Raw genomic sequence first — 20,298 nt, forward strand, 5'->3', positions numbered from 1 at the left:
TGCTTTATTCAATCGGCATAAGTGACACATAGACTATGTATAGTGGTGAAATTGGGCCTGGCAGGTGATGAGGGCCAGATCTTATGAAAACCAAGGGTCGTGGTTCTCCACTGATAGCACCCAAGGATCTGCTCTGAGAGTGGCCAGCACAGAACCCCTATCGTGGGGCGCCTGGCAAATTCACTTGCACAACTACTGAATTATCTGAAATGGATGTACCTCAGAGCCAGTGAACTGGGACTTTGGCTCCATTTCCATGGGGCATGCCAGCGGGTCACATTTCCTCTCTGAACCTCCCTCCAAGCCGCACTGTACTCATGAAGGGTAAGTGTATTCGTCGTTCTTTTGTGCCTTTTGACTCCACGCCCTGCAGGACTGGAATTCAGCCAGCGTAACCGAATCACGAGGCTACAGCTCAGGCTATATTTAATTGAAGGTTTATTGTCCTGCCCCGGTTTTAGAAGTTTAGGGAACTTTTTCTGAGATCGATTGGATACTGTAGAGTTTGAAGTAGTGTTAATTTTGACCCCATGTGCCCCTTTCTAATGACTATTATTGAAAGTTTATTTATTTAAGGTCTTCTGTCTTAAGTCTTTGAAAATTGCCCTTTTATACTTCAAGTCCACACAGTAAGGATTCTAGAAGGGATTCTGGTTTGGAACAAACAGATTATCTTTTATGGAGTGTAACTTCGGAGAAAGAGGGATGGCATATTTTACTCCTATGGAAGTTTTATGACCAGAACTCATCTGAACGAAGAAGAAAGTGCATAGATTTTGAGGCAAGCATAAAGCCTCCCATATGTCTAGGAGAGATTTTGAAATCTTTCTGGATTGTCCTGAATTCATATGAAACGCAACGCCAAATTTGAATTTTATTTAAGAACAAGGGGAAAAAGCCATTTAATCAGATTGGGGAGTGAAAGATGGCAGTGAGTAAAGACTAATTTCATACTTGCTAGACATGGCTATAATAGATTACATAGAGCATTTGGTTGATTTGAATGAGAACCCACATGCCTCCTCCACCCTCCACCTTCTCTTTTCATCGCAGAGCCTCCTCTCTCTACCCTCAAGTGTGGTTTCAGTATGACTGGGGAACAGACACTAAAAATATTTCTGGAATGACGTGACCCACTCTCGCCCCATCCAGGAAAGGGACAAGGCTTCACAAGAAACAGCACATGCTTTCCTTTCATTTCTGGAAGTCCCTGGGTCGACCTACAGATGCTGCTCCTTCCGTGGCCGATGGCATTCAGACTCCTCGCCGCCGAAGGTGCCAGACAAACAACTGGACAGAACAGCTCCGCCACGGGAAGCTGGCCCCAGTCTCGGCCGGAGCAGCAGCCCCCCGGCCCCAGACCACCTCTGCCACCCCAGCCGGGAGCCTTCCCGCCTCCCTCGGTCTTGCCCCCGCCACGCCACAGGGGCTGAGGACCTGGGAGCTGGTGGCAGCCGCCGCAGTGGTGCCTACGGCCTTGGGGCCGGTCCAGGCACGTGGGGCCCTGCTCAGGGCCACTCTGCAGCCCCTCCGTGGCCAGGGAGGGACCCAGGACAGCCCCGGCGCTCACCACTGTCTCTTCCTGTCGCTGAAACTTAGCCGAGGGCTCGGAATGGAAGGCGCCACTCCCGAGCCGAGTCCGCAGGCCAGACCGGAGGAGGTGGGCGACCCCGGGGAGAGCGGGGCTCCAGAGAGCCAGGAGCTCAGGCAGCAGCTGCGGCCGCGGCCCAAGCCAGCGGCCTCCTCCCCGCGAGGAGCGAGCTATGTGGAGATGTGCGCGTCCGCTGGGGCCCAGGAGGACAGCGCCGGCTCCAGCGCACTCGCTCTGGGGCGCTGCCCCAGAGCCCAGGGGGCCCCTAGGAGTCCCGGGGAGGAAGCCCAAGATGAACCCAGCCGTCGAGAGGGCAAGGCCCCGGCCCCCCGGAGGAATCCTGCCGCCTCGGAACTCTCCAGATCCCAGCTTTCCCGCACAGACGGGGGCAGCAACGTCTCCTCTTCCTCCTCCTCCTCCCCGGTGGACAAAGCAGAAGAAGGTGGCCTTTCCAAGATGGATGATACCACGACATCAACAGGGGCTCTAGCCACCTCCTCTTCGTCTTTAGGCTTTGAGAGTGACAGTGGTGAGAACGCAGTGAGCTGCCAGCCCAGGGGAGGAGGAGGTGGGGGGAGAGCAGGGGGAGGAGGAGGGGGGGGAGGGGCAGGTCGAGGGGGAGGGGGAGACGGAACAGAGTGCAGGGACATTATTGCCAAGTCTCAGGGCGGCAGGGACCCCCCCAAAAATGAGGAGGCTCACTACATCACCACCCACGAGATCCAGCTGAGTGAGGTGGAGCAGGACATGGATTTTGACGTGGGACTGGCCTCCCGCTGGGATTTCGAGGACAACAACGTGATCTACTCGTTCGTGGACTACGCTTCCTTCGGTGGCAGCGATGAGACCCCGGGGGACGTCACCACCCCGACCGAAGAGGACGACGACAACAGCTGCTACCTCAGCACCACTCCTAGCACCAATGCCACCCAGACTCCGAGCCCCACCAGCAGCGACCCGGCCCGCCCCGGCGCCGACAGCAGTGGTCGCCACACCAGCAGCACGGAAGTGGGCAGCGGCCCCTCTGACAGTGACCCCACTCCCCCACCCACCGGGCCTGGCACCGCCACCCCGAGTGAGCCCTTGCCCGAGCCCCCGGAGGCAGCGTCAGGGGCAGCCGCCGCCGCAAGCAGCTGTGGGAGTGCGGCAAGCCAGATCCTCCTATCAATCAAACCGACTTCCCGGGCTATAAATGAGCCTAGCAACGTGCGTGCAAAGCAAAACATTATTTATGCTGCCAAGCATGAAGGCGACATGAGCCTCCGCGTCTCTACAGCTGCTGAACACAATTCAAGTTCACTGAAGCAAGACCCGGCTGCAGCCGTGGCTCAGGACCATGCAAAGAAATTCATCGCTGTCCCTGCTCGCCTGCAGACCCGGTGCGGGGCCATCCGGGCGAAGGAGCTGGTGGACTACTCTAGCGGGGCCTCCAGTGCCGTGAGCGAACTGGACGATGCCGACAAGGAGGTGCGGAACCTGACCTCCCGGGCCTTCCGGAGCCTCGCCTACCCCTACTTCGAGGCCCTGAACATCAGCTCCCGGGAGTCCTCCACGCTCTCCGAGGTCGGCTTTGGGCGGTGGTCGACCTTCCTGGACTTAAAATGTGGAGGTGTTGGAGCCAGGGTGGAGCAGAGCCTCCTGAGGAGCAGTGCGGCCTCCGTGGCCGCGGGTCTGAGGAAGGGCGGTGGGGCCAGGACGGCCGCAGACCAGCTCTACATCCAGTCCAGGAAGTCCCAGACCAAAGCCTTGGAGTTCGTGGTCAGCAAAGTCGAGGGGGAAATCAAACATGTGGAGACCCCGCTGTGTTTCCAGAAGCAGGTCCAGACGGGCTCCCGCGTGGTCACCCTTCTCGAGCCCATGAATTGCCGCAGTGACAGCAAAGCCAGTTCGGCCACTGGGCCCTGCAGAACCACCAGAGGCTCCAGCAAGGGCCCCGGGTCGGTGCACACTGACGATGGCTCGGAGACCTCTGAGAGCAGCAAGCCTGCCTCCCGCGCCGACGGCCCCCAGAAGAAGTCCAAGTTTGCTTCCAGTCTGCTCAAAAATGTCATCTCCAAGAAGATGCAGCGGGAACATGAGTTCAAAATGGAGAGGGGAGAAGTCAGCGACACATCCCACCATAACCTCTCCGGCACCTCCAAGGAGATGGCAGAGAGCCCTGCTCGGGGGGAGAAGCCGCGGGAGAGGGGCCTGCAGAGGCAGAGTTCTCGCCACTCAGAGGCGGGCTCTGAGTACACGGTGCTCAGCGTGGCGGACGCAGGTGCGGAGGGGTCCGCAGCCGAGTCTAAATCCCCAATCTTCAAAGCCAGTGCTCCTCGGGAGAGCGCCGCGGTCTCCTGGCGAAATTTCCCGGATGGACATACGGAGGAAGTCTGCGAAATTAAGAAGAGTGCATCAGAGACTGTCAAAGGCATCTTCCTCCGCAGTCAGAACAGTGCATTCCGGTCCTGGAAGGAGAAGGAGGCAGAGAAGAGGGAAGAAAAAGCCCCCATTGGGAAGCTGAAGCTTCCCAAAGGGGGCGACTGGAGGGCTGATCTCGGAGAGATCTCTGCCAGCAAGTCCACCATCATGTCTCGCCTTTTCGTCCCCAACATCCAGCAGACGCCCAAGGACAAGCAGCCGGGGAAGCAGGCTACCAAGTATCCTGCTGCCCAAGCCACCTCCATGGCAGTGATCCGGCCCAAGGCTCCCGAAATCAAGATCCGGCTGGGGAGCGTGCAGCAGCCAAGCTCGGACTTCAACATTGCCAAATTGCTCACGCCCAAACTGGCCAGCAGCAGCGCCTCTAACCTCTTTAAGACCATTGAGGACAACAGCAGAGCGCAGCAGAAACTCTTCCGGGGAGACAACCTGGAAAAAGTGCCCCAGTTCCAGGTGAGAGACGTCAGAGACAAGTCCAAGGCCCAGGGCCCCCTCCACCAGGTGAGAGATGTCAGGAAACTAATCAAAGGGTCAGGGGACAGCAGTGACAAGGGCAGCGTTACCCCAGAGCAGGGGCTGACCGGGCCCAAACCCAGGCAGCTGGCCGCTGCAGCTGGCGGATCCAAATCCCTTTCTCCCATAGTGATTACGTGCCAGGCCGTGGTGAACCAGAGGGAAGATAGCATGGACCGCGAGCCGAGGGAGAACATAGGCAAAGGTGGCAGCGGCAGGGTCTTGAATTCCTCCTCACCGGAAGGGACAGTCTTGGTTCATAGGGCATCTGGCAGGCTGCCCGTGGCCACCATTGCCCCCAATAAGCCGGAGCAGGGGTCTTACCTGCCTGTGCTCAAGATCGTCTCTAAGGCTTCTGCTCAGAAGACCCCAGAGAAGGCCAAGGAGGAGGAGGTCAAGGAGGAAGGGAAAGGCCCCAAGCCATCTCGGAATGCCCTGGAGAAGCTGACTGCCGCAGTGAGGTCCATGGAAGAGCTGTACAGCTTCAACAGGAACGAGTGGAAGCGCAAAAGTGACCCTTTGCCCATGATGATGGACAGCCATGTCCTGTCGCTCATTGCCAGTGAGGAGAGGGAAGGGGCTGCGGGTGCTGAGGGGGACCCAGACAAGCTGGCCCGACGACTGGGTGAGCTGGAGGAGCGGGGCGCAGGAAACAAAGGCGGTGTGGTCCTGCGTGGGGGCCCCGTGGAACGTCTGCAGCGGAGAAACTCCAACCCTAGCACTGAGAGTGTGTCCGCCCGGGCAGCTGCCTTTGAGAACCTGGCCAGGGAGAGGCCTCGATCGCTCTATATTCCCCCAGTCCACAAGGATGTGGAAAGAACCCAGCCCCTGCAGCCCCTCCCCCCACTCCCCAGCAACCGAAATGTGTTCACCGTGAGTGCCAGCAGCACCCAGAAAACTGGGGGTGTCGCTGGCAAGTTCCCACAAGGGCCGTCGCCAGAGAGTCCTTCGGCAGCAAAGGGCATCAAATCACAGGGACTCCGGTCCCTCAAGATCTCTCCGGCCACACGGGCACCTCCTGATGAGGTGACCAATAGGAAAAATGGCAGCAATTTGGAAAAGAACAATAGTGACTGTGAGAATTACCTGACCATCCCCCTTAAAGGAAGCTCTGCAGCTGGAGAGCTTCCTGGCCGGCCGGGGGCTGGGAGGGAGGGGCCGCCCGCCTCCTCAGCGACCACTCTCTGCAGCTTGCCACCCCTGAGCGCCCGCAGTCAGGTCCCCAGTAGTCCCAAAGGCTCTCAGGTCAGTGGAACTGGCCGGCCAGCTTGGCGCACCAAACCCGACAACCCCAGGGAGACAGTAGCTGCCCCCCAAGGGCCACAGAGCCCCGAGCATCTTCCCACTGCCATCTACCACCAGCAGCCAATACCCTTCACCCTGCAGGGAGCCCAGCCCCAGGTCCTCTGCTTCTCCCCACCCAGCATGCCTGCCCCAGCACCTGCAGGCCCGGCCTCAGTCCCCGCAGACCCCTTCCAGCAGCCACAGCCTCAGCAGACCCAGCGCAAGATGCTCCTGGATGTGACGACAGGCCAGTACTATCTGGTGGACACACCAGTACAGCCCATGACCCGAAGACTCTTTGACCCTGAGACAGGGCAGTATGTGGATGTGCCTATGACCTCCCAGCAGCAGGCTGTGGCTCCCATGTCCCTCCCTGTGCCTCCTTTGGCCCTGAGTCCTGGGGCCTATGGACCCACCTACATGATCTACCCCGGTTTTCTGCCCACGGTGCTGCCCACCAGTGCCCTGCAGCCCACGCCAATTGCTCACACCCCAGGGAGCAGTGAGCTCTCCTCCATGGCGGCAGAGCCCCCCAGCAAAGATGCAGCTTCGACATTCACTGAGGCCCCATACTTCATGGCCTCTGGTCAGTCTCCTGCCTCCTCTTCCTCCTCGGCCGCAGCAGCCACATCCCAGCTCGTGGGGGCCAAGGGCTTCGCCCAGCTGCACGGCAAGCCTGTCATCAGCATCTCTTCGCAACCCCTGGGGCCGAGGATCATTGCGCCCCCCTCCTTTGATGGCACAACCATGAGCTTTGTGGTAGAACACAGATGATGCGCAGTCACCAGAAAGCAGAACGGAGCAGCTGCTGGTGAGTGAATGTTACTTTGATAATCAGTTTTAAGGGATTAAGAGCAATCCTACTGCTTCGTGTTTGAAGTGGCAGGGGAGGCTGTCTGTAGAAAGGGGCGTTTTGGGAGAGGAGAACAATACCCCACCTAAATTATTAAGGAGCTAATTTCCTTACCAAGTTTCCCCTTCTTCCCACTCCTCAATCCCCACAGCCAGCCTTTCCCCCTCTGACCTTTTCAAACTGCCTGTTTTTCCCACCAGTGAGTAGGAGGGAAGTGAACCTTAGATCTGTCAGGTTAGCCTTTGGTGAGGATTGGCAGGGGAAAGAAATGAAAACCCGGTCTGGATTTTGTGGAGTGAGCTTCGCTCTATTCCTGGCAGCCCCAGCGACAGAAGGCGTGAATATTCTGAGAGATGGGTGGGAACACCGGTGCTCTTGTTGCTCCCCACAAGTAAGAAGAATCACACTGGCATTTTCTTGTTTAGGAGGTTTTCTAAAATCTGTACAAAGGCTTCTCTCCCTCCACATCTTCTCTCACTTGAAATGTCTTATACAAAGGGACTGTATATTTTAAGTTCTTGTTTTTCTGTTTCCAGATAGAGTACTTTTTCGTAGGGTGAGTTCAAGGTCTTTAGACACACACACACTTGACCATGAAAGGGGGGATATTCTTCAGCTGCAGTGGCTTCTTGCATGGGCTGCTGGGTTTGATCCAGTCTGATCAGACTGAATCCACTATGCACGGCTGCTAATTCCTGTAAGACACTCACTTTCATATCTGCATTCTTTCCCTTCGGAAAATAATCAACCTCCACTTGCCCCCCTCTAGAAGAAATCAGATTAAGTAGATTCCTGATATCTGAATTAATCCAAATTCAGACAGGAGTCCTTGCTGTAAATACACTCCAGGGGACTTGATAGGAAAAATGAGTTTGGCTTGTCTGAACCAGGACGATCAGACCATCAGACAGGGGCAGCCTTCAATAGGAGCACAGGAGTGTCAGCAGCGTGGGGACAAATTGGCCCCCTCATTTTCCTGTTTGCTTCAGATTAGGATGTGTTGGCATCATATATGCTTCTAGGACTTTCACTTTTGGTACGATCGTGCTGAACCAAGAAGGGAGGTGGAGAGGAGAGAAGCCGTTTCTCTGCTTATATGAAAGAAGTAAACCATTTTTCTCTTTTTCGAACTGAAAAGGAACAGAGGAACACTGCTTCTTTGTGCGGTGAAAGGGCCTTAAGTTAGGAAGTAGGATCATTGAATTAGATTCACAGCTTCATCTTCTCACCAGCTGTGTGTTCTTGGGCATGCAAACTCTTTAGCACTCATGACACTCACATGTCAATAATATCTACCCTTCGGGGCCCCTGGGTGGCTCAGTCGGTTAAGTGTCTCTTGATTTAGGCTCAGGTCATGGTCTCATGGTTCATGAGATTGAGCCCCATATTGGACTCTGTGCTGACAGAATCCTTGGGATTCTCTCTCCCTCTCTCTGCCCCTCCCCCACCTCTCAAAATAAAGAAATAAACGTTTAAAAAAATATCTCCGGCTGCCTGGGTGGCTCAGTGGGTTAAGCATCCAACTTCAGCTCAGGTCATGATCTCACCAGTCGTGAGTTCAAGCCCCATGTCAGACTCTGTGCTGACAGCTCAGATCCCGGAGCCCTCACTCTCTGCCCCTCCCCCACTAATACTCTGTGTGTCCCTCTCTCTCTCTCTCTCTCTCAGAAACAAAGAAACATTAAAAAAAATTAAACAAAATATCTACTCATCAAAATTTACCTCAGTGTCAGATGGCATAATAGTATATTGCAAAGTATAAAACCTTTTTCAAATTCAGGGATTGTACTATGCATTACATTTATTAGACTTCTAGACATTAAGCCACCGTTCAAAAATCCTTGGGTCTTTGTGTAAAAACATTCCCTCATTTTCCTTGCACTCTGGAAACAGAGAACTTGCATTCTTCCTCTGTGAGAGCTTGCAGCAGGCAGTGTATGATGATCACAAAGAGAGGGGTGTGGGGACTCAAGGTAAATAATGAATCTTTTATTCATTGTAAAAAAATTCAGTCTGCTTCTGGAAGAGGCTCAGAATTAGGCATTCAGTCTGCTTCTGGAAGAGGCTCAGAATTAGACACGTAGTTTTGCAGAAAGAAAAGAGTAGCCTCTAGGCAAAAATGTTTTAATCTTCTAGACAGGTGGTGTGTTTACCTAAGGCTATTTTGGGGCAGCTAATCCTGCGAGGCCTTTGTGTGAGCCCTGGAGGTGCAGAAGCCAGGGGAAGAGAGGACACGACACAGAGGAGGGAACAACCGGGCACACGGGCACACGCTTGCCTAGTGTCCCTTCAGCAGCTGCCTCTGGCTTCCCTCCTGTCTGCTGAGTCTGGAGAGATTAAGCATGGAGTTGTTCCCATCAGGCACAGATAGAAATCATAATTTTTAGTGTTCGAGATTTGAACAGTAATTTTTTAAAAAGGTTTTCCCTTTTGAAAGCACAGCCTTTTATTTTAGTCCCCAACCCCAAAGATAGAAATGCAAAGCTGGCTTCTCGATTTAAGAAGACTTTGTTAGGAACTAACAATTAGCGTTTTGTGTATAGGCAAAAATCTATTATCCAAACTCAGATAACTAATATCCTTCAAAACTCATCTTCCTGAAAGTCCTTTTCCACACTGTCAGTACAGAGCCCGACTCAGGGCTCGAACCCACAAAACGTGAGATCGTGACCTGAGATGAAATCAACAGTCAGACACTTAGCTGACTGAGCCACCCAGGCGCCCTACCTTCCTGAAAGTTCTATGCCACTTTCTGAAGAAAGTTAGATACGTGAAAAAGAAGTGTGTTGTTCTTTTTGGCGTGTGAAAAAAATTGTAAACATTGCTCAGATATATCAAAAAAATTACGTTGTACACATTCATCAGTGGATGCTCCTATGGATGGTCAGGGTGACAAGTCTTGAGAGCTGATTTCAATTCAAGATATCCTTAGAATTTGATTTAAAATCCAGAGATTTTCCTTGAGGTAGAGTAGGAGTTTATGTGCCCCTTTTAACTAAGAAGTCACACAAATGACTTGACCTGGTCACAGCATTTCATGGAGAAGAAAATTAAAGCTTAGAAGGAATGGCTTTGCTGAGGTCCCCAGGGAACGAGATAGCCAGGATCTGCAGAGGGGGCTCTGGGCTCTCGCTTGCAGCATGCACCCTGGGGGCCACTCTGTCTGTTCCTTGGTCGAAGGCCCGGAGCAAAGAAAGGATGGCAGAGAAGGATAGCAAGCCCTGTCCTGGCAGCCAGGACACCTGGGCTCTCTACTCTGTGCCTCTCTGGACATTTGTAAAATGAATGTTTGAACGAAATGCGCTAATTCCCTCATTCATCCGAGGAACACGAACCTCTTGTTTACACTCCACCAGCTACAGTGTGCTCTGTGGTGGGGAGAGCCCCACCCACATGTGACCTGGTCCCCCAAGCCAAGAGGGCACAGATCCGTGCCTGCAGAGCTGCGAGACCAGGATTCAAGTCCTGTCTTAACCTCTAAGATTCCTTCCAGCTCAAATAATAATAATAAGTGTTTCAGCATCTATTTTTAGCTGTACCGTTGTACCAGGGAGCCTGGGGAGCTTTGCTCCGTCCCCCTGTGTATATCTGAGCATAACCAGGTGCCATCATCTCTGCTTATGCAGTTACGAATTTCCCTTTAGTTTTGCTTTCGCAGATGGGTCTTTCTGCTTCTCTCCTTCCTGTGGTCACTGCTGCTGTGCTCCTCAAACTTTGCCATGTCGCAGCCCGGCTGAGAAGATAATTAGCAGTATTATTCTTTTATCCTGACTTGGTAATGGTGTCACACACTGTGACAAATGGACGAGGCTCTTCCCAGCTAGTGGCCTCGCAGCCAGTAGTCATGACAGGAGCCCATGCTCGACACACCGGTGTGCTGGGCACACCAGTTGCAAAACTTGGCTATTTTCTCCCTTGTCGTTAGGATTTTTCTGTTTTAGGCCTTTGCTGTTTGTCGGCTTTTGCTTTGAAAGTCCCTTTTCCACAGGATCTCCGATGCTTTTTCTGCTGAGACCATTTTTGTTTTAGTTTTCTGTTATTTGACACGTGTAGCTGAGGTTTTCCTTCCCCGACACATTCCCTCTCATGCTTTCTCCTGCCCACCCACTTAGACACCATCTTTCTGTTTTAAAATTTGAATTGAGACTTGATTATAAATACCATTTACAAGGACACAAAGATAAAGTCAATAGGTGATAATAACAGAAGAAAACTTCAACTGGCATCATGCCTGCCACACAGCGGTTAACGCAATTATTTTGCTTCAGTGAGTGTCTTCTGTTTTTCCTATAAGACTTGATCTATTTGTCGTTTCATTTCTGAGTGTGCCTTATGTTGCTCCTACATGTTGGTCTTTCTTTTCTTCTTACTTCCTCCAGGTTCTTTCCACCGCTCAATAGAGCCCCCCACATCAGCAGCTGAAGTGGAAAGAGAGAGGGGCTGGATGCAGGGGCAACTATTTCTGGAAAGTTCTAAGGAGGCCCTAGAGGGGTCCTCAGATGATCGAACCCTGTCTCTTGCATTGAAATTACAGGAGGAACCTGGGGCTCAGAACAGTTAAGTGACCTTTCATGAGTCACTGTGCCCCTGAAGGCAGAATTGGGACTAAAAACCCAAAGTATCCCATACGAGAGCCTTTTTCCAGTTTGCTTCTTTCTTGCGTTTCATTTCCCCTTTTCTTTTTCTCCTTTGGTGGTCTCTTCTTTGGTGGTCCCTCTTCCTGGTGTCTGTCCAATCAGTTCACTACCTATCTCTTTCTTCCTTTAGCATTGGTCTGAGAATTTCATTTACTTTCTGTTCGTTGCTTTTTGTTTTTGTTTGACAACTTTATTTTTTTTTATTAATTTTAATGTTTATTAATTTACTTTGAGAGAGAAAGAGAGCAGGGAAGGACCACTGGGGGCGGGGGGCGGGGGGGAAGAATCCCAAGTGGGTTCTGTGTTTTCAGCGCGGAGCCTGAAGCAGGGCTCGAGCTTGCAAACCCCGAGATCATGACCTGAGCTGAAGTCGAGTCGGATGCTTAATGGACTGAGCCACCCAGGTGACCTTGTTTGGCAATTTTATTCCCTTTTACGGACTCTTTTTTCCCATTCACTTGCAGTTGATTTAGTTGGATGTCCCACCTTGCTTCCTTCTTTCTCCTCACCTTTTCTTTCTGTGGTTTGTTTTTATCACCACCTGGGTGGCCTGAAGGACACTGCTCCCTGCCTGCTCCCTCACCTGCACATTCTTTGCAGCTTCCTGTAGGAGGCCAGGTGTCAGGGCCGTGGGCCATAAGCATGGCATTTCATTTGCAGTTCATTCTATAATCACATTCCTGAATTGATTTGTTCATTTCAGTTTTTTTCTAACTTTGTTGTGGCTTCCTCTGTCTGTTATTATCTATAGCTGCTCTTTTGTTGGATTATCTTCTTAATGTCTTTTTTGCTTTTTCTCCCTTTCTCTTTTCTTGGATTGTAGCTTCCCTCTAGCTTATTATTTGGTGCCTCCCTCCACAATTGTATTAATACCTTTTTGTTTTCTTTACCATCTATAAAATTAATAATAAATGAAAAGTAATAGCTAATGTATATTAATCATTTGTTATATATCAAGACTTCATATCATGCCATTTGATTCTGAAAGTAAGTAGATACTATTTTTAATTCCTGTTTGCAAATAAAAAAATAGCTTGTCCCAGATCCACAGATCAGCTGCAATCCAGGCCCTTGGAGCTCTGTGGCCCATGCTCTTGCAGATGACCCCTTGTATGCCCACTTCGTTTACTCTCTGCCCTCCAGGTGTCAGTTTCTGGCTGTGAATTGTCTCTCTCCCCTTATCTGGGGAAAAAGAGAAGAGAATAAGGGTAAGAAATTGACCCTGAACTGTCAATGTCTAGCATATGCTAAGTCTCCATGTGTGTTTTTCTTTTGATTTAAAAATTAGGTGTCCTTAGTTATTAGAACATCTTATGCATCAAAGAGAATTCAAGCCAGTTTCAGAAACTTTGGGAGTGGCTGTGGCTCCCAGTGATGGGGAGAGGGTGGTAATTGTGGTATGTGGGGGAGGGGTGGGTATAGGTTGTCCGTGTGAGAGTGGGATCCCCCTGGATGCCAATGGGTTCACGCATTTTAGTTGAGGAGGGACTGTGGGGCTTTGACTAAATAAAGGCCAAGTAGGTGCACCTTGAGGTCAGGCAACCCTGGCTTAAATTCTAACGCTCGGATTACTTTGCATAAGGGATTTGTCATGTCTGGGCCTCGGTTTCTTCAACTGTAAAATGGAAATACCTTGCAGGAGTGTTGGGAAGAATGAGTTATAAAACCATTACAAAGGACATAGCAAACAGCTCAGGGCACATAGTAAGAGTTCAGTCTCCCTTGGAGACTAGAACCCTATAAATGCCTCAGAGCCCCCTCATCTTTCAGGCCCTCACGAGAGCAGAAAATTGGTCCTTATCTATGCGGACTTCCAGGACAGCAACAGGGGCCTGTATCCAGGATTGCTTTATATTTCCCCCAATGGAAAGCAATGCCCACAGCCCCAGAGTCCCCTTTGAGCTGGCTTATCTCTAAGGGCAGGCCCGTTGGCTGCTGGTCAGGGTACTCTAGTATCAAGGCCTTCCAGAATGTTATACAACTCTGCAGATAGCTTGCCAGCTGCATGTAGAGATTTTCCTCTCTGTCTGGGCACAGGTCTGTGTGAGCAAGGGAAAATCTGACCCAGCATCACTGCTGAACTCTGTCATGTGTTCTGGTCCTATAACCATGGGAAGTCATCCAGGCCAAACTGCCCGGTGACACAGTATAGTCACCCCTCTCATCTTTACTGGCTTCTTCATGATCCTCTGATAGGTTAAACTGGTGGATTTTCTTACTTGACCCTTAACAAGAATCGGACTAACTTTATTACTTGCAAAATTTCAAATAAAATTCCTCTGAAGTTAATGGAAGCAGAGCCAATGTCCTGCAAATGAATGAAAAGGCGATATCTGGACTATGGGTCCCTAAAAATGGTCCCAGTCGATTGTATAAATAGGTTTCTCCTCCATTTCTCAGGCTGTTCTCACCATCCTGGAGTATGCCTCCCACCCACCCCACCGCTGTCGGCGCCCATCTCCACCCGCACCACCACCCCAGTCTTCTCAGCCTGTTCAGGGAATCTTTGCAAAATCTTGCCTCACGATGGACTCAGCCTGTGTGGTTGTCAGATCCATGGATCCTTGAATCTCATACTCTGCTTCTTAGTCTTCTATTTTCTTCTCCTCCCCTTGTAATTATATTTTCTTTTCCAGTTGCTGCTTTCTGTGCCCTAAGGTAGGAAAACCCTAATTTTCACAAATGAGAAGTCTCCAAACCCATCTCGGTGTCTTTCATCCTGGAGGTCACTCCTCAATATAGAAGACAAAAGAATAAAATAAACAAACATGAAGTATATACATATGAAATCATAATTATTCTTAAAGACTTTTTTTTTCTTATGTATTTAACACAAGTCAATTTTTAGATGACAGGATTAAAATATCCCTTGTCGAGCTACTCTGATTGCATATAATTGATTAGATAGCTGTTATTTGATACTCCTCAGAGGTTATTTTTCACATGACAGAGTGTTCTTAATCCTTAACAAATATTACCTGTAGGCCACTCTATATCTGTCTTCATAATATTATGTTCAAATATCAACTTTTAAATGTCAGAAAAAAATGTTTTTTTAAGGCATAGGTTTAGTAGACTTAGTATAGAGAGATCAACAGAAAAGGCTAATTTTCGGTAAGCTTTTAATCTTGTAATAGGATGGATTTAACTAAGTTATAGGCTCTAATCAGCGTGTCTCATTTTAATCAAAATGCACTGTACGAAATTCTACATAATTTAGGTAGTGATTGTTCACTTATAAGAATTATCAGTATAGGGTTTACTCACTTAACTGGATTACTAACTCATAAATTTCAAATATTTCTATTTAGCTTAAATATCATTTCTGCATGATATTTTAGGAATGTATCTATCACAGTTTTATCTCTGCTGTGGATGATTTCAATGAAACTAAACATTTAACTCTAAAATCATTTTTCAATAGTTGATTGATTCAAGTTTCAAAGAGAAGCTTTTCTTTGGGTACTTTCTTAAAGTCAGTGTAATGTCTAAGGAAATTCAGAAACACATTTGCCAACTACAATTTAAAATGAGATCTTCATCATTATTAATGTTGAAATTAGCCAAATAGTCAAATAAAATGTACTCTGATATCCTTCTTTAGAAGTGAGATTTACTGGGGTGCCTGGGTGGCTCAGTCGGTTGAGCGTCCGACTTCGGCTCAGGTCACGATCTCACAGTTTGTGGGTTTGAGCCCTGCGACGGGCTCTGTGCTGACCTCTTGCTCAGAGCCTGGAGACTGCTTCAGATTCTGTCTCCTTCTCTCTTCTGCCCCTCCCCCGCTCACACTTTGTCTCACTCTGTTTCTCAACAATAAATAAACAAATGTAAAAAAGAAAAATTAAAAAAAAGAAGTGAGATTTACTTTTAGTCTAACAATCTTTTCTTGACCATGTTTGTTTATAGGAGCAAGACGGAAGATGGACTATTCTGTAATCTGAAGGTTGCATTGTAACAGCACTAAGAATGCATCCGAAACACTTCCTCTACATGTGTTATTCTTAGTTTTTGCTTCTTATAAACCAAGTGTGTAAGTTTCTATATTTTCCTGAACAACCCTGTTAAAACAGTTTGTGTTATTTTAGTTTTACTAAGCTGATTGAATGGTTGCAGTTTTTCCCCTGTGAAACGATTTCTTTTTATACTGTAATACAGAATATAAGCTTTCTCTTCATCTCTCCCTTCTGTACTTGTGACTAGGCAAACAATCCCTTCAGTGTTTTCATAGTTCAATCAAAACATACAGCAGAATGAGATTGGTTCTGTTGTAAACCACATCAGTAAATCAATAATCTGGATTACAAATCTCCTTATGGGTTCTTGGAATATGTGAGGATTGTTTGATTTTTAAATATGATGGGTCTGCATTTTGAATCACATACGAGCCAAGCCTAGTCATTCCCTTGGTTATGTTCTACATGTTCTTTTATTGGGTTTAGCATGATTTCAAATGTGATTGTGAAAAAATAGTAGTTTTCATTCTTGGGCTTTGTTTTAATTTTCCCATTTGTACAATGCCATGACACGATCTGTCGCCTTAAAATAGAATGGCTTGAAATACTGAAGAGCCAGTGACTGCATTTAAAATTAAGTTCTTAGTCTCAGAGAAGTATAAAATACCTATTTTCCTCTTGGAATCCAACCTTTGTTATGAGTGGATAGCAGTTTTTTGTCTTCTTCGGTGATTCCCTCTCTCCATAGTTGCATGCTCCTCTCTCACGGGGTTGCCTGAAGTCTGAGGAGTGGCCTGTTTGGGGCAGTAGAGTGGAATGTGAACTGATTCAGTGGCTCTGATTCTCTCCAGCCCCAGCCATACAGATAGCAGTGACCTAGGATTGTATCACTTGCTCCCTATGGCTTTAAGAGATGTTGAGAATCCAAATCACAGAATCTGTCATCGACTTTCAATACTGCCTCCGCTGAAACTCAATTCTGAAGGTTATTTTAGTGAGTGTTCACAGTGAGTCCTGATGAGTTGATTGGAGAGATAAATATTTAGTTTGTCATAATTAGTATGCATGCCAACATATACTCAACAAATGATACATTGGAATATTTCTTCCTTTTAAAAAGAATAACTTGAAGGTTCTCCCAGGCTTTCTTTAAGGAGTTTCCTCTTATCTGTTTATTTGTTCAAAGGCAAAACATCCTGGTAAAACATTTTTTAAGATCCTTATTTTGATTTTAATGATCATCGGTATTTGGTTTCTGCTTAAATTTTTTTCTTGAAGCCACAGAATTTTATGCTATTCATGACTGAAGATGTGAGTAAAACCTAACACTGATTTTTGTGTGATTGACGTAATCTCATTTGTAGTTAGGCTTCCCGTCTCAGACTCTTGTAGGAAAAATGACTCAATTTCTCTTTTAGGGCCTTCCCGAAAGGGATCTTCCTTTAAAACGAAATTCTGTTGGGTAGAAGAAAAGGTTTGAGGCAGGAATAGTCAGCTCTGGTCACGATTCCATCAATGGGCTGATGAGCAATGAAATGAATGTCTCTATGAGACAAGAAGCATGAAATATAAAACAGCCTCTGTGTATAGAAAAGATGACCTTGTACCATACTGGGGCAAGCCTTATTTCTTTGTCACAGAGGTCTTCTCACCCAGGTACAGCAGCAGTGTCACCCCAGAATTGCCTTAATTTTTCACCACTCTTACCACATTCAGCCATTTTCAGGAGAGATTGGCTAGGTATGAGGTCATTTAGTATTAAAACAAGAAGGTAGAATCGATTTCAAAGAGCTCAAACCTGCAGTGCCCAAAGAAGCACCATGAATTCTCAAATATTTGAACACATCTGGCAAAACCGACATAGGATTTGGGTGGATAGTACCAGAATTGACAAGACTGTTTTAAAAACACATGTGACTTTTAGGCAAACCCAGTGATCATACTGAGTAGTCAACTGCTTGCCAGGTCTTCAAAAAGAGAGACATTTCCTTCCCTGGAAAATGTAGTCGAATTCTTACCTGGGGGCCTGGGGACCCCATAAGCTATTTATCATTATTTATCACCAGCAGATCTGAGCCTTAAATTCTCACACTGAGGTAAACTAGTACAGAAACCAGGAAAGAAAAGAGAACTTTTCACTCATTGGTTCTATCAGAGAGGCCACATCTTCTAAGAAGCTGCCAAGGACGTAGTAAATGTCCAAGTGGTTAAAATGGAACTTTAAAAATAGTATTCTATGACTACCACATTGTTTATTGATAATTTTATGGTCCTCTATTTCATCAAACAAAAAAAAACAAAAACAAAAAACAAAAAAAACCAAACCAATGCTGCTGGCCATTTACTACCTCACGTGATAGGGACGAACGTTTTTAAAGACGTGGTAATTCTAAATCCTCATTTTCAGTGTTTCATTATTTCTTGAGGTTGCATTGCTGTTGGAATGAGGTGGTTGTGCCCTTCCTATTTCAACCAAAGTTACGTGGAATAAAGCAAGAGTCTATGAAGCCTTTTGATCCATAAAACTATTACCCTAACGATGTCCCTTTAGCTACTGAACTACTACCCTTTTATGTCTTATGTACACAAAACCATTAATGAAGCATGTAGCATTTCCCAGATAGTGACTTGAGCTTGAATCTAACGAGAGTCCGGTTTATGCCATTTCCACTCAGGGTTACATGTGTGACTCAGTTTTCCAGAGGAACCACAGGGCATTGTCCATAGAAAACTTGACCCGTTTCCTCTTTCCCCCTGTTGGTTAAATAGTCAAGTGGAAATTTACTCCATTTGAGTTGTTTCTGGAAAACTGAACACATTTTTAACCAGTATGAAAATTTTCATCCACAAGAATATATTTTCTTAGAAGCACTCACTGAAATTGCCCTCAGGATTAAATGAAGCCCAAATATGCAGTTAGTGACTTAATATATAAGCTCTCTGTCTGTCTGTATATGTCTTTATACGTTTGTATGTATATGGCTCTCTATGTACCACTGAGTAAATAAGCTAAAACAGATTATGCTTTGACATCTTTATGACAAATCTCAAATGTTAACACACAGTTCAAATTCATCCTTATAACAATAGGAAATACCTAGTGATATAAATTTCTTTTTCTTAATTTCAGATTTGACTTTATCATTGTTGCCTCTTAAAGAGATAATGCATTTTAATTCTTTTCATACTTCATAGAAATGAAAGTCTGTGTTTGCTACAAATTGAATGCTCACGCTACCTGAAATAATACTTTGGACTGCAGGACAGTATTGATTCTTAAGTAGATTCCCTATAATCTCATGATAAGTATATATATGTGCATGAGAAAACACATTCAATAATAGTCTCTGTGTTTAAAAACTATCATGGTATACATTTTCCTATGTGGTGCTTGAGGAGTTTTCATTCTACAGTTTACAAGGTGTAGGTTTGCACCCCAAATTCTCAGGGTATAGTATTTTGCCCAATACTTGAAAGAAAAAGGTGCCCTGTGCTATACCAGTACTGTTGAGGAGAAAAATTATGTGTAGGCTTGTTTTAGAAAACTACTTATAAAAAGTCAAATTCATAAAATATGTTATGCTTTTTCATAATTTCTAAGAAGATATACATATAGATATGATATATATTTTCAAGAGACTGTTTCTATATTCTTAACTAATTTCTGGGTCCTAAGTAGACCTCACAGGTGCGTAAAATCATTAAGAAAGCATGTAGCATTTGCTAAATTGTACCTTGAGCCTGAATCTAATTAGAATTGCAGACTCTGGTTCTCTGGGGAAAAAAAAAAAAAAAAAAAGCACATCCATCTGTGACACGTGCGACTACAAGGCCCAGAGGAAGATTCTGAAAATTGGACTCATTTGTATGCCCCGTGTCTCAGAAGAGAACTGAACGTTCACAGCACAGCAGTATTTGTAAGCTGTTAACATTCTTGTTTCATGTTGCAACTAGAGCATATTATTAGATTTATTCCTATTTAATTCAAAATGGTGCAGAATAAAACACACACACACACACAACACATCAAATTTGATTTCCTTTTTTTAAGTTTCATAATTGCTTTTTCACAAGCTAGTGTTAATGGCAGAGTCCTTGCCAGGGTTCCCTGAATTTACCCTTCCTACCTGGATCTGTTTTCTAGCAGGCAGTCCTTTCTTTTTCTCCCTCTTTGAGGATGTAGGTGTCTGTATTTACATTGAAATCATATTATTGTATACTAAAGACAGTGGTTGTTGAAAAGAATGTGAAGACTGTGGAAGTTATGTCCCAAACAGAGAAGAGGAAATTGTGTGGTAAATAGAGAAAGACATTGGGTAATGCCGGATTGTGCCCCTGACGATGAAAAAGCCAGAGGTAAATGGAAAGAATTTGAAAATTAAAACTGCTCTCAAGGCAGAAATCATGGTGGAAAAGTTCCTACCTGAGGTCTGATTCAATTATAAAACAGTGAGCTTGGCCAATGGGACTGTGAAATCAGCCCAACAGCTCGGAGAATTACGCTCTCGGTGTGTTGCATATGGAGAAAACTACTAGACAAGGACTCGTGAGACTGGCCTACTTACCTTTAACTGCAGCATTTGTAAGTGATTGTGCAATCTTGTGTAATGGTCTTTTATTTGGACTCGTTTGAAAAAGAAATGTTTTGTTGTTGTTGTTTTTCAGTAAAAGTAACCGCAAAGAAAACATGCATCGTTTGTCTCTATTTGAACTCAAAAATCAAGCTTTGGGCATTTTGATTTTCTTCTGTATCCTACCTTCACTTAACTAAAATCCTCTATCGTAATGCTTTACGTCCAGGTTGTGTTAGTTTTTGATTGCTGCGGTAAACACAAATTTAGTGGCTTAAGACAACACAAATTTATCATCTTACGCTTCTGAAGATCGGAAGTCTGGTATGGGTCTTTCCCTGTACCAGAGTATTTCACCTGACCAACTGAAGATATCTAACTGTGTCATTAAGTAGCATTGTGAGGAGCACCTGCCAAGGTATGTGATGCTCTGGTGACGCCCAAGAGCAACCTAGACAAGTGTCCCTGAGGGCAC

The 20,298-nt window shown here is 46.8% G+C and overlaps 1 protein-coding gene across 1 annotated transcript; it reads left to right on the plus strand.

Annotated features, from left to right (window-relative positions):
* The first annotated feature begins 1,102 nt into the window (after positions 1 to 1,102).
* On the plus strand, positions 1,103 to 19,940 carry CUNH4orf54 (chromosome unknown C4orf54 homolog). Its single transcript, XM_053901387.1, has 2 exons — positions 1,103 to 6,620; positions 15,206 to 19,940. Exon 1 carries the CDS (start codon positions 1,184 to 1,186, stop codon positions 6,581 to 6,583), a length of 5,400 nt encoding a protein of 1,799 aa, XP_053757362.1. The 5' UTR covers positions 1,103 to 1,183; the 3' UTR covers positions 6,584 to 6,620; positions 15,206 to 19,940.
* Positions 19,941 to 20,298: the final 358 nt, after the last annotated feature.

Source organism: Panthera pardus, unplaced genomic scaffold (assembly GCF_024362965.1).
Source record: "Panthera pardus isolate Hobbes unplaced genomic scaffold, ASM2436296v1 HiC_scaffold_13, whole genome shotgun sequence".
Lineage (NCBI taxonomy): Eukaryota > Metazoa > Chordata > Mammalia > Carnivora > Felidae > Panthera > Panthera pardus.

What these genes read in the sequence shown, in the direction of transcription:
- CUNH4orf54 (XM_053901387.1), top strand. Translation starts at nt 1,184, where the DNA reads ATGCTTTCCTTTCATTTCTGGAAGTCCCTGGGTCGACCTACAGATGCT.